This window comes from Astatotilapia calliptera, chromosome 5 (genome assembly GCF_900246225.1).
Source record: "Astatotilapia calliptera chromosome 5, fAstCal1.2, whole genome shotgun sequence".
Taxonomy (NCBI): domain Eukaryota; kingdom Metazoa; phylum Chordata; class Actinopteri; order Cichliformes; family Cichlidae; genus Astatotilapia; species Astatotilapia calliptera.
Window position 1 is genome coordinate 31002583 of NC_039306.1, and position 22928 is coordinate 31025510.

General features: G+C 40.2%; 1 protein-coding gene across 1 annotated transcript; it reads right to left on the reverse strand.

Annotated features, from left to right (window-relative positions):
• Positions 1-13560: 13560 nt before the first annotated feature.
• On the reverse strand, positions 13561-21533 carry mdfic2 (MyoD family inhibitor domain containing 2). The gene is made up of 4 exons (XM_026168890.1): positions 21241-21533; positions 21021-21108; positions 16954-17175; positions 13561-14098 (listed from the first exon to the last, which is right to left on the reverse strand). The coding sequence occupies exons 2-4, from the start codon at positions 21106-21108 to the stop codon at positions 13842-13844; spliced, it is 567 nt and encodes a 188-aa protein (XP_026024675.1). The 5' UTR covers positions 21241-21533; the 3' UTR covers positions 13561-13841.
• Positions 21534-22928: the final 1395 nt, after the last annotated feature.

Consider the following 22928-nt stretch of genomic DNA (forward strand, 5'->3'; position numbering starts at 1 on the left):
TGATAGTGGATGGTTACATTTCAAATGCATTAAAAATGTAATCATGTCCAGCTGTTGAGAGATTCAGATAATTGTTACAAGTTACGTGAAGTGGAAAGGCGATAGAACAAAACGGTTGGAAGGTGCAGTATCTGTTTGCATCTGCAAATCTTTACTTAACACAAGCAAGATTGAATTTAAAAATCTCAAGTTTTAGCTTGGTTTTTTTTTTTCAAGTTAACTAAAGTTGAAGATGAGACATATTCCAGGAGAATTTTAAATCAAAACATCCCACCAGAAAGCAAAAATAATCTGCTTTTTCCAGCCAGTCTCTGTCATCATTTAGTGGCAGTGTATAAACTGTTGTTTTTCCGTCATGTTTTGCACCACATTAAACTGTTTCAGAGTCCTCTTGGAGAGGTCTTGTTTTCCTTTACAATTGCAGCCAAAAGAGCTAAATCCATAATTTGAGCAGCAAAACATGATCCCTTTGAATGCCATAGCCTGCTTCATGAGGTGTAAGTGATCTTGAATCCATTATTTATGACCTCCTTTTGGTACCATTACACTGAAGAGTGGGACCCCATTGTACACAGCACTGTTGTGCTAAACACTTCTCCAGCAACAAAAAAGGCACTTGCGCTCTCGCACTTCAAATCAACTTTGATTAATGCTCCGCTCTGTCACGGCATGCAACATTTTACAGCGGCAGCCGTTCAGTGGGAGACCTGGGTCGATCTTGAACAACACCATGAGGCAGTATGAGTTGCTGAGCAGACTGTGTCCTGGTGACAAGAGGGCCCAAGGGTTTATGGATGACATATTAACATTCGACAATATCAATACAGTTTTATTGATGGATTATAGCGTCCTGTTACATACCCACTCAGTGAAGTGTTCAAAGATGAAATGTTACCCCTTATAAATTGAGTTGTTCTCCCCCCTGATGCTTTTATCAGAGATAGGACTGTGCAACAAAAAAAGTCAACATTTATCTCGTTATAAAGGCTAGGAGTGCTGTGCAAACTTTAAACTTAATGACCCCTAACAATTTAATTGGACTGATTAAATGATGGAAGGTGCTAATGCTTACTGCAGTCAAAATATTCAGCAATTCTGATTCAAAATACATGTGAAAATTAAAATTTTGTGGTTCTTATTAACACTTGAAATGCTATATAAATGACACTCAGTTTTTAAGTATAAAGTTGAGAAAATGTCTTCAGTTGTAAATGAAGTAGACACAGTACCTTCCATATCTGTAAGAAAGATTTTCTTTAGAAATTGGTAATTAGCATTAGTTAACTTCAGTTTTACACAACCACTTATCATATTTACATTTATTTATTTTTAATCATTTAACAAACAAAATATAACACTGATAAAATAAGTAGTGTGATACTGTTGGGCATTTTGTTAGGTCCAGACAAAGCTAAAGCTATCTTTGTGAAGTGCAAAGCTAATTGTCTGCTAGCATAAACTGTTAGTAAAAGGTGAACCATTGGTACCATTACACTGAAGAGTGGGTCCCTATTGTAAATTTTCCGCAAATATTTAGTATATTCAGCAGACAAAGCTAAAGCTATCTTTGTGAAGCGCAAAGCTAACTGTCTGCTAGCATAAACTGCTCGTAAAAAGTTGAAGCCACAGTGATCTTGTTGTGAAGTTCCTATTTTTTCTGTAGAAATTTTGTTTTTCAAGCTGATTGCCACTGCCATCTTAGCATGTAGAAAATAGAAATCAGACAAGAAAAGAAGAAAAAAGACACCTAAGCATGTGAGCTGCCTGACTGGAGTGACTTAAGCCCAGTACACTGACCCAAAACCATACCTTGCTTTACTGTTCTATTTTCACATAATAGGAATCATAATTTATGAAATAAACACCATATTGTATTCAGTTCACTTGAAGCTAGTAAATGAGACCATAATCTTATCAACAAAACATTTATTGAGATTTTTGATGTTAGGTTTTTGCTAAGATCATAAAGCAAGTGAGCCAGGTTAGAGTTTGATTCAACTGGACTTTTATTGCCACCACAGAAGACACCTTGTGTTCGCCAGGAGAGAAAGAATGCAGTTTTAAGGCAATTCCACATTGGCTTCACTTTTTAGACCTGAAAATTATCTTTTATATAGTCTGTGGCTTACTAGCGCTAGCATGCTATTTAGCATACACGCATGGGAGTGCTTTTGACCTTCTCGTATAAGTGTCTGCCAAGAAGCGAAAGCACTTTCCTCAAACTGTCAGAGTGTTTCTATTCAAAACAAAAATTACAACGAAGAAAAAAAACTAGATTATTACAAAGCTCATATCTTTTTAATTAAGTTAACTTTCTTTTACAAAAGCATGGGCGCCTACTAGTAGCTGCTGTTTCATTTTGATCACGAAGGGTTGCATCAAGTTTGATTAGCTCTTTGTGTTCTCTCGTGATTGTGTGTGTTGCACTTGACTTGCTGAACGCACTGGATCATTGTCTAGCAACGTTTGTTGGCTCATGTGTTATTCATTGAAAAGCTGTTTTGCTGTTTGCTCTCTGCATGCTACCTGCCGACTTCACATGGGGTCACTTTAACTGGCTGCTGTGTGTGTACTCAGAAGGATTGCCAATAAATAAAAGTGAGGCATTATTATATCGTATTTCATTTGAATGCTTGCGGGGAGACTTGCTCAATCACTATTTATTAAGAACCTTTTACCAAAATCATGTTTCACATACTTCTGTTGTGTTTGGTTGTAGCAGCTTGGCTTAAAAAACATGGGATTTTTCATATTCAGATCAAGTATTTCATAATTAAATCAAAACATACCTGAGGTGTTTTTCTTTCATTATGACTGTGATAACACAGATGTGCTCCCACTGCTTTAACAAAAACAAGTCTGCTTTTTTGCTCTAACATTTGACAGTTTATTTCATCATTTGTATTTGTTTCCTACGCATGCATTTACCCAACATCGTTATAGTCTTTTTTGTTTTTTTAAAGATGCTTCCTAAGACGACTCGAGGTGTCTAAAAACAATTCAAAACGTCCACATCCTGTCTCCACATCGTAAATATATCAGGCTTTTATTCAACATTAATACTGGGGAAACATTGCACTCTGAGTTCTCTAATTACAATGCAGCTAATGTATTATTTCCTCCCCATGTGGGATTACTTTCATCTTTCCCATTAAGATGCACATTTTGTTTGGATACTCAAATTACAAACCCCATATTAAATCTGACTGTGCAAAAGGCATTGATCATAGCCCCGATAGCTGCACTCCAACTTTGATTTAATTTGCACTTCCATTAATATCTATGAGACGTCCGATTGTCGTCTTGGGCATATTGATGGTATTGTAAGCCCTGCCTTCATATAATGTTCCCCAGCGGCAATGAGGAAATGTTACAGAGAATTAGGCCGAGAAGCAGGCTCAGTGGAACTGGCACTGCAGTCGGAAATTCATTATCCTAATAAATAGAGGGGGAAAAAAGCAAGAATCTTAAAAGAAATTTCTCTAGCCCCTTCTCTCTGCTGCCACAAAAACACACACACAAAAAAACCTCGGCTTTGGCTTGAGAGCAGATGGCTGTAACTTAGGTGCTTCCTATTATTGCTGCTTGTGCACCCCAGAGTCTTCCTGGGACAGTGAAGAGTCTTTAAGATGATTCAACAGTGAAGCAGCCGCTCACTGCCTGTCCATCGCAAGGCTTTATGTCTACATATTGAGGTGTTTGCATGTACTGTATCTGGCTGTATTACGGTAATATGAATGCAGTCTAAATCTCATTAAAATCTTCCCAACTCGAATGAATCATTTAAAGAGAATATAATACAACTTCAGTAGCAGACTCAGCTAGATAAGTGACAAGCCATGCTGATTTCTTATGTTGATTAATGAAGTGCCAGCTGAGTATATGTACTGTTCCCTTCCTTTGTTGAAGCATTGACACGCTGTTTTCTACAGGGAAAACAGTACTGGAGCCAAGAGACGTGAGTTATGCTGTAATTAATGCAATCATGAAGATGAAAATAGCTGTTGTTGCATCTAGAAAACGACAATGAAGAGCGTGTGAACTGGAGAGGAGGAAGATTCATTGTTAGGCGACCGCGTTCAGAGACTGTGCCAGTCCTCTGAGGCCCCTCTCTGAGGCTCGACAGTGTATCTTTCTGTTAGTGGCGTATAGGAAACAAATGTTTTACTGCATCTTTCCCTGTCTGGAGTGCGGCTTTTATTCAAAACATCTGCAAGCTTTTTCTTTTTTTTTTCTTTCAGAGGACAGCACACTTTCCCTTTTTGTTTTGAAAAAGAGGCAGGGCTCCGCTTCTCTTACGATTCTGCCAGAGTGATTCATTTACAGGTCATTAAAAAAAACCCGTCTTTTGAAAGCATTGGGCTGCTCAGGTGGCGAAGCCTGTGCAGGGGAGACATGTCGTAAATAAAGGCAGCTACATTTCAAATGCCATAAATAGGGGACACCTAAGGACCTTGCATGATTGCAGACATCTAATCATTTAATTTATGCGTGTCTAAAGGAGCCCTCATTAACATTCAAGTAGCACTCATCTGTCTAGCGGGATCATTCCGAAGGCTGCATCACTCTCAGATGGAACGTATCTATTTGGGCAACACAGCATGGCTACACACTCAGCAAGCACCTTCTCACGTTCTCCCTCAATGTCACCAGAGACACAGCATGTAGCTCTCATAACTTACATTGTGTGATTTGTGATCCAGTGATTGTGTTGCTGTTAATATGGGACCCTTTGACAAAGTTAAAGCCATATTCTCGAGGTCACAGTACAGTGTGTGCAACGCTTCTGACTGTTTTACAGCAAATTATTTAACCCTTTCTCGATGAAGCCTGGACAAAAGGTGAGCCTTGGCTTGTATTTGCAGACGATCATCAGCAACCTTTTGATATAGACAACTGAAGCCTGTGATGTTTATTTTTGAAGACTGTCTGAAGTCTTTGTTAGCACTGCGATACAGTAACACACCTCAGTGTCTGCACGGCAGACGCATGCATGACAGAAATTCAATAATAATTGGCGTGGATTGCTCTTGACACGTGCTGGTTGCTGACAGCTGCTTTGTTCTATGGTCAGATTTCATATTTAACACATCAAAGAGTTGGGATACTTCACACTCTGCTAAGGACCGATAGCAGGTCTGACACGTTGCTGCTAAGAAAGGAGAGCCTTGGTCTTTCTCTGGTGGAGAATAAAGTCAAGTTGCATTCAGCGTTCCTTTTTTCACTTTCTTACCTGATAAATTAAGTTATACGCAGCCAATTTTTACGAGGAACGCAGTAAGCATCATCGAGGTGTGAAGAGTCGTGTTTACAGCGATAATGAAAGAATATTGGCATGAAACTTCTGCAACATGAAAGCTATTTACAAGTCTCTTGCATGAGTAATCTGTAAGCCTGTATGATATGAATGACTTTGCACATAGATGAGTTTTAACACTAGGACTACGACAAAGGGAAAAACTGGTGGTTTGCCAAACACTGCTCCAAAAAAGGAAGTAACTTCGTCAACACATAAAGCTAGTATGAACGAGCTATTGGAATGGCTGTTTTCTTTTAATATATATTCAGACTAGCTGCTACCTTTTGCGTTAACGTTTATCATGTTCTTTGTGTAGGCTACTGTGCTAGTATTTTCCTCCCTATACCTAATTACTGGTTGTGCCACCTTTGGAAGCAAGAACTGCAATTAAAGGTTTGCAATAATTGACAAGCAGTCTTTCACATTCCTTCTTTGCAAAATCATTTTAATTGAGCAACGTTGGTTGGTTTTTGAATGTGAATAGCCATAACTCACTCAAGGCATTCAAAGGTGGACTTGCTGGTGTGGCTCATATCGTTGTTCTCCTGCGTAACCCAGGTGTGCTCAAGCTTCAGGGCACAAACCCAAGACCACAAAATCTCTTTTACAATTTTCTAGTAGAGAGCAGAATTCATGGTTCTCTCAGTCAAATTGTCCAGGTCCTGAAGCACCAAAGCAACCATAGACCGTTTAACTGTTGTTGTTGTTTTTTTAAAATCCTGTGTTCGTTTTAACGGGATTCAAACCTTCCAAAAGGTTCAAATTTTTGTCTGATCAGTCCACAGAATATATTTCCAAAAGTCTTAGGGATTATCAAGATGGTTTTTGGCAGATGTGAGACAAGCCTCTGTGTTGTTTTTGGTCAGCAGTGGTTTTCTCCCTGGACCTCCAATGGATTCCATTTTTGCCAGTATATAGTTTAATAATAATATAGTGTATTGGCTAATAATGTGCTTTGTGAACACAAACAAAATTACAACCACATCAATATATATAGCTACTGTGCATTCCTGTGTCATTGAATTGAGGGTACAAATGGTTTCCTGAATGAGAATATTCATGTAAAAATTCTGTCTGCAAAAATTTTGTATGAAGTGCTGACTTGTTGACATCATATGAGTAGAAATTTGGCAGGTGAAAGTAACAGTTTGGCTGATAGCTGGCCATTTTTAATTAACAGTACAAATATGTGGCATTTTCTTTTAATTGCTTGATAAAATTGAATTTTAATATGGTGTTAGGTCCTAACCTTTGTCTTGTAGAGCTACCACAGTTACCTAGACTAGTTAGAAGTAGTAGCAGTAGCTAACTGTGATACAAAGGTAGAGAGGTAAGTCTGTAATGATTTATTATGTACTGAAAACTACAGTAGACACATTGTTTAAGTATAAAATACATCTTTGTTATGCTCATGGCTTTTTTACATATTTCTATTCAAAAATTCAAAAGCACATGACCACCAAGTCAGAGGAACAACTTCCCAACTTGGGGCCATCCAAGGCACACAGGAATGCACATGATTATACTGCTCATGCCTCTTTTCCCCACTGCTAGTTTAGACATGACTGAGGTAGCTACAACTCCATGTTTCCTTAATAGAATTGGCCTTAAGGGCCAGCAGGGGGCAACTGCTTTGACTTGTATGGAAGGTTATGACAAAATTAACTTACTTCTCAATTGTTTTATTTCTTCAGTAAATGCTTTCGTAAAGAGTTCATGGTCTTAAACAGTACTGGTCATTTTTAGTTCAGACTATAAAGCAGGGTATGATATAGCATTTAGCTAGCCTGTGAGCTACCATGTGACTCAGATACACCATTATTCCTGATCTACAATTTCAAATTATACATTACAAATATCAGTGGAGATCTGAATGAGACTTAGTGTGGATGACAGCCTTGAAGTTAAGTTGGCAAAAAAACAGATGTAAGGAAACAACACTAACGCAAGCTGCAATTGTTGGCAAGTCCAGTTAACTACTAAAACAATAAGCAAACACTGTATTCTAGGATTAGAAGTGGCATATAATTTATAAAACAAATTGGATTACAGGTTTAATAAAGGAAGGGAAGAAAATTTACGCTAACCTCAGCCCATGCTACCTGACAGAGTGTGACATCAGGGATGGTATTCCTTCTTCTAGCAGTCGTTCTCTAGTAATGTTAGAAATGCAAAAGGTGGTTGTGTTAATGAGTCCTTTTCAAACATTTAGAAGATCAAAAGGAGACCGTTTTTCTTTTTACTTATGGAGATTTTATAGCAGTGTCTTAATTAGCTAGCTTAGGAGCTGATAGCGTCCCTTGTTAGGAAGCTAACTAATCTGTAGCTGTGTCTAAAAATCAGGACGATTTGTGGCATGCCATGAAAACAAGAAGAAGCCCATCTCAGGTAATGTCATTAGGTTTTAGTGTACACTCAGAAGGCCTGGAGGAAAGTGGAAGTATTTTAGGGCAATGTGTTAAGACCCCTCATCTGCCCAGGAGACCTGCAACACCGCCACTTTATAAGGCAAGGCAAAGCAAGGTGGGGGCTTTTTAATGACTTTGAGTTAAACGCCACATTTTAACCGATGCACAAGGAGTGAGAGAGGCATGCTCCTCTCTATAGGCAGTATCCAGCAGCATTTTGATGTCTCTAACAAGAACACAATAAATTGTTCCTCATTATTCAGTAATTAACTCCAATGCGCCGGGTCCCCATCCCCCTGTGCCACGCTCTAAATCACCACCCTCCTCTCCTCTTCTCCTCCTGCTACACAGCTCTTTAATTTCCTCTATGCTGTGGGGGGTGGGGGTAAGAGAAGGTGGAGGAGAAGGTTGGGGGGGTGGGCACACAGCTTGATGCACTCCATCATTCCCTTGCCACCCTCCAGTCACCTCTTCGCCCTATCCTTGCCACAGCCTCCCCCTCCCCATGCCTGCTCCTCATCACTGTGTGCTCTCCCTGCAGGATTCCACCTGCTTAAAAGAGGAGGAGGTCACCTGAGCCGCGACAACAAGCTCCAGTCACGTTTGACACGCGGAGACGTTACCGTCTTGCACTATCGAGGCATCAAAACTCGCCCCCCGGCTCAACTCGTTGTCTTTTTCGGGGGCTTTCCTCTTCCTCCCCTGCTCTTAATTGTTAAAATGAGGTCATTAATTGCAGGCTGAGTCAAATCACCTGTCATTTCAGCTGGGAATCATCCACTGATTGAAAGGTATCATAAAAGCCTGCCCAGGGCCTGGTTTTTGCTGTGCCTGCTGGGAGATTCCTTTGTGTCTTGACGATCTCCGCCCATGGGCCCACAACTCACTTTACTTTCTGTGGCGGAGATTAGGCGGGTAGTCTTGGGTGACACACATCCACACGCTTGGCCCAAATATAGATTCAAGGCAGTCAGTAGTGTCAGGCGCAATTCCTGGAGGATGTTGTGGGGAGTGTTCGTTTTCTGCTGTACTATTAACGCCCCTGACCTAATTGAGGAGGATGCTCACATACGCCACTTCCCTATATGCAAGCGAGGTCAGGTTCATTCGAGGGGGTAATTGTGAAATTGGCATGTAAACTAGGACAATAGAACAAATGAGGACAGATGACAAATTCTTTGATTGATTTTTATTACGTTTAGACGAGCTCGCGCTATTTTATCAGAGCAGTCCAACAAAGAAAGGAAATGTATGAACTTGATTATGTTTCGAGATTGTCTTCCAGCGTCGTAATTCATAGACGCTCAAAAGTTATTTTCTTGGGCATTATGGTATTTTTCTGCATCATGGGTGGAACTGAAAAAGAGGCTTATAAAAAACACATTTCTGCAGTGATGTCAACTTAAATGAACCCAAACATTCTTCACCTCATGACAGCTACACAGCACACTGTAAGGTACAGAAGGCAGTACTCTCGCCCACTTAAAAATGCTCCATTTGCTTAAGAAAATCATGGAAAATGTTGGCGATATTAACACAGAAAGACCATTAGAAAAACAGATCTAAATTATTCTGAAGGCACAATGCTGCAGAAAGCATCGGGACCCCCGTTTTCCACATGGACTTAATCTTGAAGAACGCCACATAAGATGCTGACAAACCCGCTGTTTGAAATAAAAACCCTCTAAACACATGGCATTAATATTTAATGGTGCTGCTTCCTCAGGAGGCCACTCTGGGCTGCAGCGCTGTGTCTGAAGGGAGATGGTATTAGTGCTGTGTGCTCAGGAGGAAGAGCAGCTTCACACTAATGAAGCGATCAGGGCCCGAACTCTGCGAAGAAACCTCATATCCGATTAGTGAGCAGAGATGCATGTAAACATGGCGAAGCAGCACGCGATTAGATCACTTTGCTAATGCGAGTCTTGTGTCACTAAACACAACAGCAGAGCGGCACGCGGCGTTTGAAGTGTTTTGTTAGCAACAACCCATTTCACATTTAATCATTTCAGCATTTCTGTTTCTTTTTGACCCTCTTCCCAGCTGTTTTGATTTAAGCCAGGAACTAGAGGAGCACTATGCAAGCTAATGGGTTAACAGTATCCTCTGAGTGACCATTAAGGTGCACGCATGTGTTGCGCAGCAGTGAAAACCACCTGACCTTGTCCACATCCGCTCGGCCGGGATGGGACGGCATTTGAACCTGGCCAGTAAAGGACAGGCCATTTGGATGTTATTAAAAAACATTAGAGTTCCTAAAGCCCGCACAACTCCCAGAGCCATCAGGTAATTTGAAAGAGATCCAGTGAGTTTAAGATGTGCAGATGTTTTCGCTTTAAAACTGGCATCTGTTTATGCAGACGCGCTTTATGTTAGAAAAGCCACAAAGGACCTCCAATAGGTTTTATGGAGCAGTATGAGCTAGAGCACTCAGCTCTGTAATTGTGCTGCACCAGGTAATGAGAAAATTGGTCACAAGCAGTGCTCCCTGTAGATGTAACCCGCAACATGCAATTTTGCACAGCATGTGCAGTATCTACTTTTATTTGTCTGCGCGGTGCCGTCTGAGGCCCTGCGCAGCTTTTAGGAGGTCAAACATAGTCACATGGTTTAGAGCCTAATTCTCATCAGAGGACTTATTCTATCTAAAAATACAACACATTTGAGCTTTAAACAAAACCTTACAAGGAGAGCGCATGAAACGGGTGATGAAAAGTTTTTCTTCTTTTTTTTTATATTTGTGGCACAGGAATATAAATGCAAGCAGTATCATGTAAATAAAGGAGCAACATTTAATTCCCTTTTCTTTTAAAAAAAAAAAAAAAAAAAAAAAGCTCCTTTTCGTCATGTCTTAGCATTCAATTCCAAAAAATAAAAAATGAAATAAAAAATTTCTGGAACATTTTCAAAGTGTTTCAGTCTGGTTTTGCAAACATAAAACAGCCTCCCGGAGGTGCAGATGATTTGCGGATGAATGCACACTAATCCTTGTTTGTACTCTGCGACTAAAGAACAACTTTCAGCAAAACAATTAAACTATCATATTAAAAAAAAGAAATCTGGAGGATTTGTGTTATTATCTGTGTAGTTTCTCTGACCTGGTTTTAATATTACCAGTCAATCAAGTCTTGGCTTCTATGAAGAGTAGTGTTCCTATGCTACTTTAATCTTATTGACCAATACTGTACCTAACACATCGTTAGCAATGTCATGGGTACAGCTTTAATTCATGCAGAAGAGTTGCTGATAAATGCACTGCAACATTTTATATTTTGCCTTTAAAAGTAATCTCCTTACAGCTCTTATTAAGCTGTGAGTCATGAAAACTTGAACTTTTATCTGAAATGAAATCAACCGGTATAATTTCCATGGTAGTAGTAGTGTGGTAAGCATTAGTAACACAGATTGTAGAATGGAGAAATCAGTGCTGGAATACGCTAATGTTCAAGGATCAGGGGATTCAAGTTTTTGTGTCCTTGTCTGCATTGCTTTTAATGTGAGTGAACGTGTAAGTTCTCTTCAGACAGGAGTTTATTGAATTTTGTCGCCATGTTACGTGTCCTCTGTGGGTTTTGTGTGACTTTATCTGTTTAGCTCATGCTTTTGGTATTCAGGCTTTACCAAATGTCACATTGAGGTTATTTTTTTTCTTTTGCAGATGCAGTTACAGAGAAGGCTCTTTTGAAATCCGCTCTGTCAGGTTGCCAGAAAATACTCAAAATAGTGCTCGTAATGCCCAGCATCATGTGAGTTAACAGCGATGTGATGAGTGACGTAAACACTGTTCACACCCGTATCATTCAGTCATCGTTGCTAAACTGCTGTTTGTAATGTTTAAGTAGCACTCATCAGGTGATTCTTGTGTCCAAACTAAGCTAAAGTTAACTATGTAAGTGTTCATCTCAAAGTTAAGGTCATGAGTTGCTGTTTTTAATGCTCGTAACTAGAAAGCTCTTCAAGGTCAGAAAGTACCACATGCATTTGGTTACCTACAGCATCTCAAGCAACTGTCAACACGTTCTCACTCCCAAAGCGTAACATTTTACGCTAGGTGACAAATCGTCGGTATATTACGCTTCCGGGCACCCAACACGTCCCTATATTACAACATCGGAAAAATGAGTGAACATGGGAACCGTTTGGAATGAATCTACACATGTAGATTTGTTTTACTTAAATTGCTTTGGAAAACACTACTAACGTCATTAAAGTGCTGATTAAGGTTACAGGTTCCGGTTAGGGCTGGACTACATGGCTCGAACGTGTATTACCGTGGGAGCGTTATTCTACTGGATTTCATCCATAACCCGGCACGTAGCATAAGAACGCAAAAGGTGACCTTTCGCGTTCCTCAGGAACGCCTCGGGACTTGACAACCCATCAGCATATTACGCCTCAGGAGTGAGAACAGGCTGCAACTGTACAATTAACTTTACAGTTTACAATTCATGGTTATTTTGACCATTTACATCAACCACTTTATTAAATTCAAACATGTTTTCAGTAAAGTAAGATGTATAAAAAAATCACTTTGGGAACAAAAACAATATTCAAGTGAAATTGATACAAAGAAAATTTGCCATGAAGCCGTAACCAAGCAGCTTTAATACTGTATGGTTAGCTGACTAAGACATTACCTGGTACATGACTCTGTCCTTCAGCTATGATGTTTAGACTCATAAACACTGTCTGAAGTTGACTTCTGGGACACGTTCTGTACAGTGATCAGGATGCAACAACTGCAAACATGACAATGAAAGGTCTTTCAAAGAGTCAGTCTCAGCACTGTACCAATATAGTACCATTACCATGGTGTGCAGCAGCAAAACAGGAGTGCTCTACAATGGTCTTCTCGTTAGCAGAGTGAGATTACTCTGTCTTTATATGTAATGGGAGAAAACAAATGTTTGGTGCAGTAATTGAACATAATCCAGTAACACGGTGTTGTCTCCGTGCACTCACGCTGACCTCTCCGGGATAGATGATGATGCTTAGATGATGCTTAAGAACAATGTTGTCCTGTATACCGTTCTCACTGGCATAGCAGCGTTGCTCCTGTGTCCATTTCCCATAATGTGACAAGGACATATTTCAGACTGAAGAGATCCAAACAGTAATCTACCACTTGAGAGAACTGTCTTTGAGAACAGAGGTTGAGGGGAGTGACAAGGACAAGTGTTCTACAAATGCCATATCTAACAGCTCCTGTGTTTCCAGTGGCACTTGAACTGAAATAGGCACGCTCAACAGGGGACAGGCTTCAAGATTTTTTTTTTTCCATACTTCAGAAAGACTATCGTGTTGAAGTTGGAGTGCTTGTTGGTGTGTTAGAGTGTGTATCAACACAGCTGCAGTGGAATTTGCTGGCCTCAAGGCCGTTGAATTGTTTGCGATGCCGCTGCCGTCTTGCTGCATAGTGAATATACTGTAAAACTGAAATGCAGAACACTAAATTACTCATACTGTTAAGGCATTCACTCACACAGTATCTAGAGTAGGTGGTGATTTTTACTGCTATAATGTAAGGTTTTATAACAACTGGCAAGAAGAGTTCAAAAATAATAATATTAATAATAATAATGTGGTTTAGCTAAATAGTTGAACCATGCCAATCATTATATTCAAGTGTTCCAGTCACTTCCCCTGTCACAGGTGCATAAAATCAAGCATCTGCTTCCGTTTTTTCTCAGAATTGGATAACAGGACACTAAGAAAGAAAAAAGGATGTAATTGCTGAAGAGTTATTGAAGTACTATTGTTAAATAAAATGAAATAAAGGTGAAAGTCTGCCTTTTTTCTATTTAAATCCACTGTAGTAGTGAAAAGAGGTAAAATGTCAAAAAGTATATCTTTGCCCAAGTACTTATGTACCTGACTGGATAGTAGACCTTATCTAATACTTAAATATTTAAAGAAGTGGAACAGGCAGTCTCCATTGTACACAGGTCTTGTCATATATTTAGGAGACATAAACACAAGCATACACAGATAAATAATGCATGTTTATTATCATTGTAATATCACACTGGTATTTATTTGTGCTTTAGCCCTTAGAAATCCTCCACGTCACACTGAACCGTCACATGTTTAATGGTAAGTTTCTGCTTTTACTGGTGAATATTATGAGTTTCCTACTAGTGATAACAAATTTCCGAAACCTCCATAGCCAGCTCCAGGCAGTCACTTGCATCATGACAGGACCCAAACACACCACAATCCAAATCTATGTATGAGTCATCATCACTGCTGGATGCAGACTCCGCTGTGGTAATGACGTGTTTGTAGCTGGGGCAGCAGTGATTGGCGAGTCCCTTGCAGGAGTCAGGTAGCATGTGGATCATATCGTAGAACCGACAGAAGAGACAGTTCAAGACAATTCCTGCACAGTCAACTGAGAGAGACACACATGATCAGGAAAATAATGTACTCAGTAGTGTGTTTTTTCTTCTTTTAAATCAATATACATTTTTTTGTCTTCATAAAGGGCTGCAACCCCTTCACACTTTTACAATGACCTATTTGAAATAATGCGTGATAGATAGCGTTTAAATTATATCTCGGGACATAAATCATCCCTGCTCCTATAAGAGCTGGGCTTCACTTGTATCTTATAAGATTTTAAAAGCCCCCTTTCCTTCCTTTACACATGCATAATTTAAGAAATCATGCCTCGCTCCCTCACAGAGAGACAAGCAGGAAAGCTGTTTGGAGACATAATCAATTACCAGAAGTCTCTCTTGTATACTTTGCCAGGAGCACTTCCAACGTGTGTTGTGGTTACAGTGAGACAATGCTATGTGTCTTTCCAGCATGCTTTGCCAAATGGTTCCCCCATGGGTGCTATGAAGTGTGAGATCATCAAATGACACTGACCATGAGCAGACAGTTACTCACTGAAGAGTGTCATAGGAACGACCTTATGACTTGCACTGCAGAGAATTCAGAGAAGGTATACCCTCTGCAAGGCTTCACTGTTCTCCTAAGCTTTTATATAAATATGTGGAGGTTTCAATCTGATCTTAGTTCAAGTACATGTTGGAGAAGACAGGTTGTGGGTCAGTCTCATTCCTGTGAACTGATTCTTAATGTCATTTCTTCAAATTTGGACTCAGAATTCACAAAATCTGGTTATAGTTCAAAATTTGACTTGTTACACTAATGACACAAATCTAAAAAGATAAAATGATGAAGGGATATTTTATATCAAAGAGGTGAAAGAGCAACTCTGCTTTGGCAATATATAATATAGACCAGCGGTCCCCAACCTTTTTTGCGCCACAGACCGGTTTATGTTCGACAATATTTTCACGGACTGGCCTTTGAGGTGTTGTGGATAAATACAACAAAATAAAACTAGTACTGGTGCAAAAAAAGAAGATTTATTCAGAACACACGAGCAAAGACGCAGGGAAACCGTGTTAATGATAAAAGCGATTTAAAAAATAACGATCAAAACCCTGAAAACCATAAATTTCACACCCGACCCTCAACTCTTGCGGCCCGGTACCAAACGACTGACGGACCGGTACCGGTCCATGGCCCGGGGGTTGGGGATCGCTGATATAGACTTTTTTGCTTAATCAATATTGAACATCAAAACTCGGGAAGAGAAAAAGACATTGTACTTTTAATCTCATACTGAACTGGTGACACTAATCGTGGGTGCCCACTGTTGTTGCTGCTAGTTTCATTATGTCTGTGAATCGCCTACATTAGCTTATTTAGTCTACATCTATATTTCAGCCACTGTCAAGCATATGGACCCATACAATACAATACAGCTTTACAACAAACAACCTCGTGTCAACCTAAATGACAACAACTCTCGTGAATGGATAAGATGCAACATATGAGCAAACTACATGTATTTCATCATCATATCCTTTTAATATGGTAGGAAGTAGAAATGAGTCCAAGTTATATCTCTGTATGTAGTGCTACAGCTTTGTAACTGTGGTCAGTTGCTGTCAGCATGCAACTGAATGGGGTCAAGCTGGTATCTATAATCAATAATATGGTGATTAACTGTGATAACTTTGTAATTTTTAACTCAGCAAAGACCACAAATCACAAAATTAAACAGAAATTCATGGGCACTACTTTCAGAGTCCAGCCATAACCTCATAGATTTGAGGCTAAAGTTCATAATTGCTCCACACATAGCAATGTAGTTGCAGCAGGATGGCAGTTTAATTACAAAATGATAAAGGCGCTCGGCAGGCTTTTATAGAGGAATGTAACCTGAGTACAGTTTAGATGTGTTGCAGATGAGCTGTGCTCATTGGCTAATTCACACTTATTTGCAACATGTTGGCAATCTGTCTGTGTTTATAAATTCTTGCAATGCTTCCATTTCTTTCTCTGGGTCTTGGAGTTTGCGCTGCATCTGTGCTGCCTCCTGTTGTTCCTTCTCTTTAAGCATTTGCGTATTTCTTCGGAGTGCTTCATCAAACATTACACGCAAACAATTATTTTTCTGTGACACTTGAAGCTTGCACACGATCTCTTGATGTGCACGGTCTTTGTCGGCCTGACGGAAAGTGATTGCAATCATCCGAGACAGACTGCAATTGAATGGAGACAAGTTGCCTCTCGCCAGGTGACATGTGCAATTGCCCTGAGATTGAAAGTGATCATTCAGAGGTTGAAGGTGTTGAACGTTCATCCTCTGGGCGACCAGTTGGTCATCTCGACTGTTTGTAATCACTTGTGAGACGTTTACTCTAGTGTGTCTGCGTCTACAAGACAAGAGCCACATCTTTTCTCATTGTCAATAAATAAAAAGACATACTTCTATTTCCTTGCATATTAAACCATATTTAAGACAGTGGTTATTGTTACAACATTACAGTTTTATTTAATTTTTTTAGTTTAAAAGAATTGCATCAGAACATAAACAGTCTGTGTTGTAATCAGTTATGCATCTGGATCTGAAGTAGTGATACTTGTGGCCTTTTTTGCATTAATATTTCTCTTTTTTGCTGCAGTTTGAGTTTCTAAATTATTCAGACATTTTCATAATTGATTGTATTAACTATATTTAAGCATTCTCACAGCATAGTAAGACATAAAGCTTGCAATTTGTCATTTTCATAATTATCCTGCATATTAATCATTTATTTCAACAGCAGAAAAGCTGTATTTGGATAAAAAGTTAATTTCAAAACAATTTTAATGACGTCTCGAGAAAAGAAGTGGCACTGAAGACAGACTTAAACAGTAGAGTGAAGTACTGGTGTCATTTACCTCCTGTGTTGCTTTGCTGCGAGGAGGAAAGAGAGTCTATGCTGTACGTTTCTGCAGAGGAGGATCTCCTTAGGTACATTTTCAAAGAGAAAAGAGGGGCAGCGGAGGCGTCACGCTCTCTAGGCAGCTTAGCCTTGGTGTCTCTGCTTGTCTCCCCAGGCTCCATTTCTGTAGAGGTATCAAGTCTCCAGCTGCTGACTTGAACCTCACTTTCGATTCTTTCTGTCGAATAGATGAAATGTTAAACAAATGAATCATACAGTAAAGAATCAACAAACAACATCTACTGTAGTCTTTGAAATAAGTACTGGAGTACTGGAGATGTCCCAAAATCAAGTATATGTGCAAGAGTACAGAGAGCAGAGGTAACTGGTTCCACTGGTTTGCAGGTAATCTTGTGTAAAGCTGCTCATAGTACTTTAGGGTGGTGAACAGTAGGGGCATCACTCTAATGTCCATCCATCGATCCATTGTCAACCGCTCATCCTTTTCAGGGTTGTGGGGGGGGGCTGTCGCCCAGCTGTCGCCCAGCTGTCGCAGGGCTAACATATAGACACAGACAACCATTTGCACTCACATTCACACCTATGGACAATTTAGAGTTTCCAATTATCCTATCCCCACAAACTGCATGTTATTGGACTGTGGGAGGAAGCCGGAGTACCTGGAGGGAACCCACGCAAACACGGGGAGAACATGCAAACTGCACACAGAAAGACCCCGGCCTGATGGTGGAATTGAACTCGGGATCTTCTTGCTAACCACCGTGCTGCCTAAAGTCCATACACTAATCGTGAATGGTGATACAGGAAACTTTTAGCGTAGGTTAGCTTTAGCAGGGTTAGCTCATTTGCCCCATCCTTTCCCTACACACACAAACTTTAAAACAAAGCACCTAAATCCTTGTAAAACCTACAACTTCTCACTATCACATTTATTTTTCCTTTTTGTAGAGATTTTGGCCTATCAGTTTGGCCTTCAGAACTAGCAGGCTATTTCCACAATATTTTCTTTTTCTGTGCAGAGCTAGCTAAAAATTAGCATACAGATGTAAGACTAGAATGAGAATTTAAAAAATGGGGAGATGTTCTTCTGGACCTTTGTAGTTATGGTCACAGAATAGCCAAGAGTGAACAGACGTGGAGCTGGAGCCATAAAAATGTAATGCTGCAGAAGTAAGTGGCAAGTTTTACTACTTTTTCATGGGGATCAAGAAGTTAAGCTAAGAGATATAGTTTATATGGTCTAGTGTTAGGGATGTCACAGTATTTTGCCGCATTTTAAACATCAAACAAGGAGCAGAAAATTCTAAAAGAGCAGCCACCTTAAACCAAAACAGTCAGATGCTTAGTACATATGCATGTAGGCTTCTGTTTTTGATTTCATTAATGCTCTTAAGTCTGCTGTAGTTATAATTTGGACATAGGTGTCATAATGAGTATGTATCGAACAATACAACATTTTTTATTTATTTTATCAACTTTTCTTCTGACGATGCTGTCTGTGTTGAGCGCTCAGTGAATCGGGCGTTCGACTACTCCGCCTAGGCTGCACTGTCGAATGCAGATCCACTGAGCGCAGCGCAAGCTAGCAAGACAGAAGCTAAGCTCGTTGCAATATGGCAACCGCCTCAACGCTAGACGAAATTGAACCTCCCCCATCCTCATTCAGATCTGACGTTTGGAACTATCTTGGTTTTCATGTGAAGCATGACCCTGATGGTAAGTGCGTCATGGACTAAAGTAAAACAGTATGTCAGATGTGCCACGCAATGCTCAACTGGTGGGAACTAGTGCGTTAGCGCAGTTAGCTTGTTAACGTGTTGACGCTGTCCAGCCCCACGCATGGGGCGATCCATGGTAACTTGTTAACGGAGATTTGCTGCGTTATGGCGTTAATGTCATTTTAACGAGATTAACGCTGACAGCACTAGTGGGAACACAACGAATATCACTGTACATTTACTCCGACATCATCCTAGTGCAAAGACAAGTGGAAGCAGACAAAAACAACAAGCAAGCATGCTACAAACTTTACCAGAGTCATTTAGACAGCCGTTAGCACATGATTCTCCGGGGCGATCGTGGCTCAAGAGTTGGGCGTTCGCCTTGTAATCGGAAGGTTGCCGGTTCGAGCCCCGGCTTGAACAGTCTCGGTCGTTGTGTCCATGGGCAAGACACTTCACCCCTTGCCTACTGGTGGTGGTCAGAGGGCCCGGTGGCGCCAGTGTCAGTGCGCCCCAGGGTGGCTGTGGCTACAATGTAGCTTGCCATCACCAGTGTGTGAATGTGTGTGTGAATGGGTGGATGACTGGATATGTAAAGCGCTTTGGGGTTCTTAGGGACTAGTAAAGAGCTATATAAATACAGGCCATTTACCATTTATGGGGACCTGATATGTTTAATATGCTGCTGAGAATATAGCCCAGAAGAAGCGGATAGTATAGCTTTTATTTTGGAAAGAGCCATTTCTCTGTAATAAACTCTCTTTTCCAAAGATGAGTGATTTCTCGAACAGATAGATTTTTTATTTTTTTTATTTTGTTGTTTCAGCAACATTACATTTAAAAACCGTACTTTTGAGTTAAAATATACATTTATAATTTTAATAAATGACAAATTAAAGAGGCTTGAACATTTTTTTGTATCGAAAAAATATCGAACTGTGACACCAAAGTATCGAACCGAACCGTGAATTTTGTGCATCGTTGCACCCCTAATAAATAAATAAATATATATATATATATATGCCATCAGTCACAGAAAATCTGCATCCTGATAAGCACAAGTAAAGACATTACTGATGTTGTGTAAACTGTGTATTTTTGGAAATCCAGTAATTGGGAGATTTGTAAATGATTTCAGTACATTTCAATAATAGAAAGTTACCACGCATCTTTGTGGATCAACTCTTGCATTGAACTCTCAGCAAGATAGTAAATAAGTGATAAACATAACTGGAAATGAAAAACGAAACGCTGCTGGCCATATCCCATTCTGACAGCTGACACAATGAAAAGATAAAAACATATCTAGCCTGTGCTGGTAGTTCCCAGAAAAGTGTGGAATTTCTGGAATGAAGTGGTTGTTATTGTTAATTAATACGTTAATTAATACAGATAATAATGAATTACTCTGCTGGCAGCAGACTGTTTACTTTTTCACCACCTATTCCGAATGAAATATTCACCACTCCTTTCTGTGTTTTACTTAAGATTTAATGCCCGATGATTTATTAATTTTTGAGAGTGAATAAAATGTATTTGTTTTCCCTAAATTCTTGAAGAAGAGATAAAAATGGACATTGCTCAGGGCCGCATTGTCCATTTTTAAGATTTTATTAGTTTAAAAAACAACTGCTCCCATCAAATAACAGAGTTAAACATGGTGTCTCGTGTTATCACCTTTTGTCAGCATGCGAGACTCTTTTATGTCTCATTAGAATTGTTTGTGTTTTTACATGTCATGTCTCCGTGATTGAATGAGAAGTGAAGAAGGCAAGGATTGCTATTTGAAGTACAAGTTAAAATAAACTTGTTTGAGCTGAGAATGAGCATGATGCTCTCGGGTTATCAAATGAATTAAGTAAGAAGTGCAGCTGGTCTATGCCCATGACCATTAACTGATAGAGAAATAAGGCCTGGGGGCATACTATGCATTTTTCAGGTTTTGTTCCAGTGTTTCACTGAGCCGCGCTCACTCATTAGACACCACAGTTGCTCCGAGCGGTGGGTCTGAAGATAATTTTACTTCATGTTTAAAATCTAAATGCAAACTGGAAGTATACAACAAAAAATCACCTACAGACTATAAAGAATGCATGTAAGCAAGCAACTAACAAAGAACAGTAGATGATTTGAAAACAGGGGGTTTGTTGGGGAAATCATTCTCAAACTGTAGGGCTGTTCACAGTCACCAAAGTCAAATAACTGCACAAGGCAAGCAAAGTGATGGAACAGTAAGGATGGCACTGGCTATCTCAGATCATCACAAGAGAGATTTCTAAGAGACGTGACAACTCCAAAGTGACACTGAGCTGTTTTTCTACAAACCTAATCTACAACTCACCTCCTTTAACCCATGTGGAGCTCTCCTCACCACCGTTTACACTCCCTTTGCGTTTTGCATCAGCTCTCAGCGTTGTTTCATCTGCCATCTGGTCCATTGCATCACAGATAAAAAATGCATTTAGTATGACAAACCTGATTATCTCAAGCCAAAAATATGTGGCTGCACACAACGGAGGCTAACGTGGCTTAATGTCTAACACAGTGTTACCGCAACTCACCGTCTTCGTGCGCTGGTCCGCTCTTGGGATTGGGTCGTCACGCGGCCAGCTGCAACATAGTCTTCTTGTCCAGGATGCGGAGGCAGCTGTTTACATCGGCAAAGCGTAGCGCACCCAAGACAGATCATCCCTTTTGCAATGCACAGCGTCCATTTGGCCTGCTGCCTGCTGTGCTGTAAGGCTCTCCAATATTCCAGTGACGCTGGCAAAAAAACCCACTGGAGATCTGCTCCTATCAAAACATCACTGGTACAAAGTCAGCAACATTTTATTAGTTTGAGTTATTTCCCTCTACAAAGTGATAATGAAGCAAAATGCAAGTGCAGAGGATCACATAATCAAAGGAAATATCACATTAAAACTATAATTCCCCATTCAAATGCATTATTAAGCAATCAGGACACACAATAAAGAGATTTTATAATGTTATAGTAATAATGTGAGAGAAAAAAAAACCCCAGCTACATTAGAACAGAATGGCAAGACAGGCTAACTCAGTCCCTCCTTCGAAGCTGGGCACATATGCATGAGGCAGCGAGTTCTGTTTTGTTTGTTGTTGGGGCAAAACATGTGGTAAAGCATGGATAAGAAGCTGCATTCAAATTTCTCCGAATACAAGCCAACCAATTTAGTCTAATTAGGCTCAACACTAGAGTTGCATTTTAATAGACGCCCCGCTGTGTTTGCATATGTTTAGAGAACAAGAGTCATGCTAATTGAAAAATTAAGATGTGAGAGTATTTGTCTACCGAGCTCCCACTATGCTGCACTCAGTGCAAATATAACTCCTGAAGAGTTTTCTAGTGCCTTCTTTCTTCTTCCACCTCTCGTTTGCTTTGTGCTGTGACGATGATACGATGTGACAGACAAAAGACTAATCGAGATTGTGCTCTTGTGCTCTTCAAAAAGCACACAGTGACAGTGTGACAACACCATACTTCCACTCTTTGGGCTTGTTGTTTCTCAGTGACGCGGCAGGTTTTGTTTCGCTGGTCAACGTCAATCATGCAGTCAGAGAGGTTCCAGGGGTTACGTGGTTAATTTGACTCCCATTGAAATGTGCTCTCTGTGAAATGAGCTGCTCTGCCCTGCATCTGCAGAGAAGCCACTGTAGCTGACACCCCACCCTATTAGAGCCTTCCCTAATGCTGAGCCCAGTGACAGTGTGCGATCAGGTTCAGGTACAAATTTGTTATGTCCAAGTGACATCTTTCTGACCTCATTTGCTGCACTTAAAGTCTACTCCATTATTTACAGTTGCTAAAGTTTGTAGAACCAATACTCACCCACACCTTCTTGACGTAGATTCATTGTTACTGTGTTTATACTCATAAGCCATGGCATTAAAGCATTGTTATAGTTCCCTTTCGTGCCACCAAACTGCTCTGGGACATCTTTAGTTGTCTTGTAGTTTCAGGTATTGGGATGCTGCCTTGGATCCTATGTGTGCTGTGGGATGTTTGGTGAGATCACCTGTTCCTCCACACCCCCCTGATGCCTGAAAGGACTGGAATAAGGGGGGTGTGGCAGACGTCAATTGGGTGGATTCGTTGTTATGCCACTGAGTTTTTGCCAGTTTGGTGCTTGGTTTGGAGCAATAGTAGCAGAGGTAACTGGTTAGGTAACTTGGCAGCACTTGAAAGTAACCTCCACATACAATATTTGCTACCATAGGTGCCTCATAGTGT

Bases quoted from the DNA above. Each gene is read 5' to 3' on its own strand.
- mdfic2 (XM_026168890.1), bottom strand. From the start codon at position 21,108: ATGGCAGATGAAACAACGCTGAGAGCTGATGCAAAACGCAAAGGGAGT. The intron at 17,176-21,020 runs GTGAGTTGTAGA...TCTATTCGACAG, and splicing joins CTCCACATGGGTTAAAGGAG to AAAGAATCGAAAGTGAGGTT. The intron at 14,099-16,953 runs GTAAATGACACC...TGTCTCTCTCAG, and splicing joins GCAGCAAAGCAACACAGGAG to TTGACTGTGCAGGAATTGTC.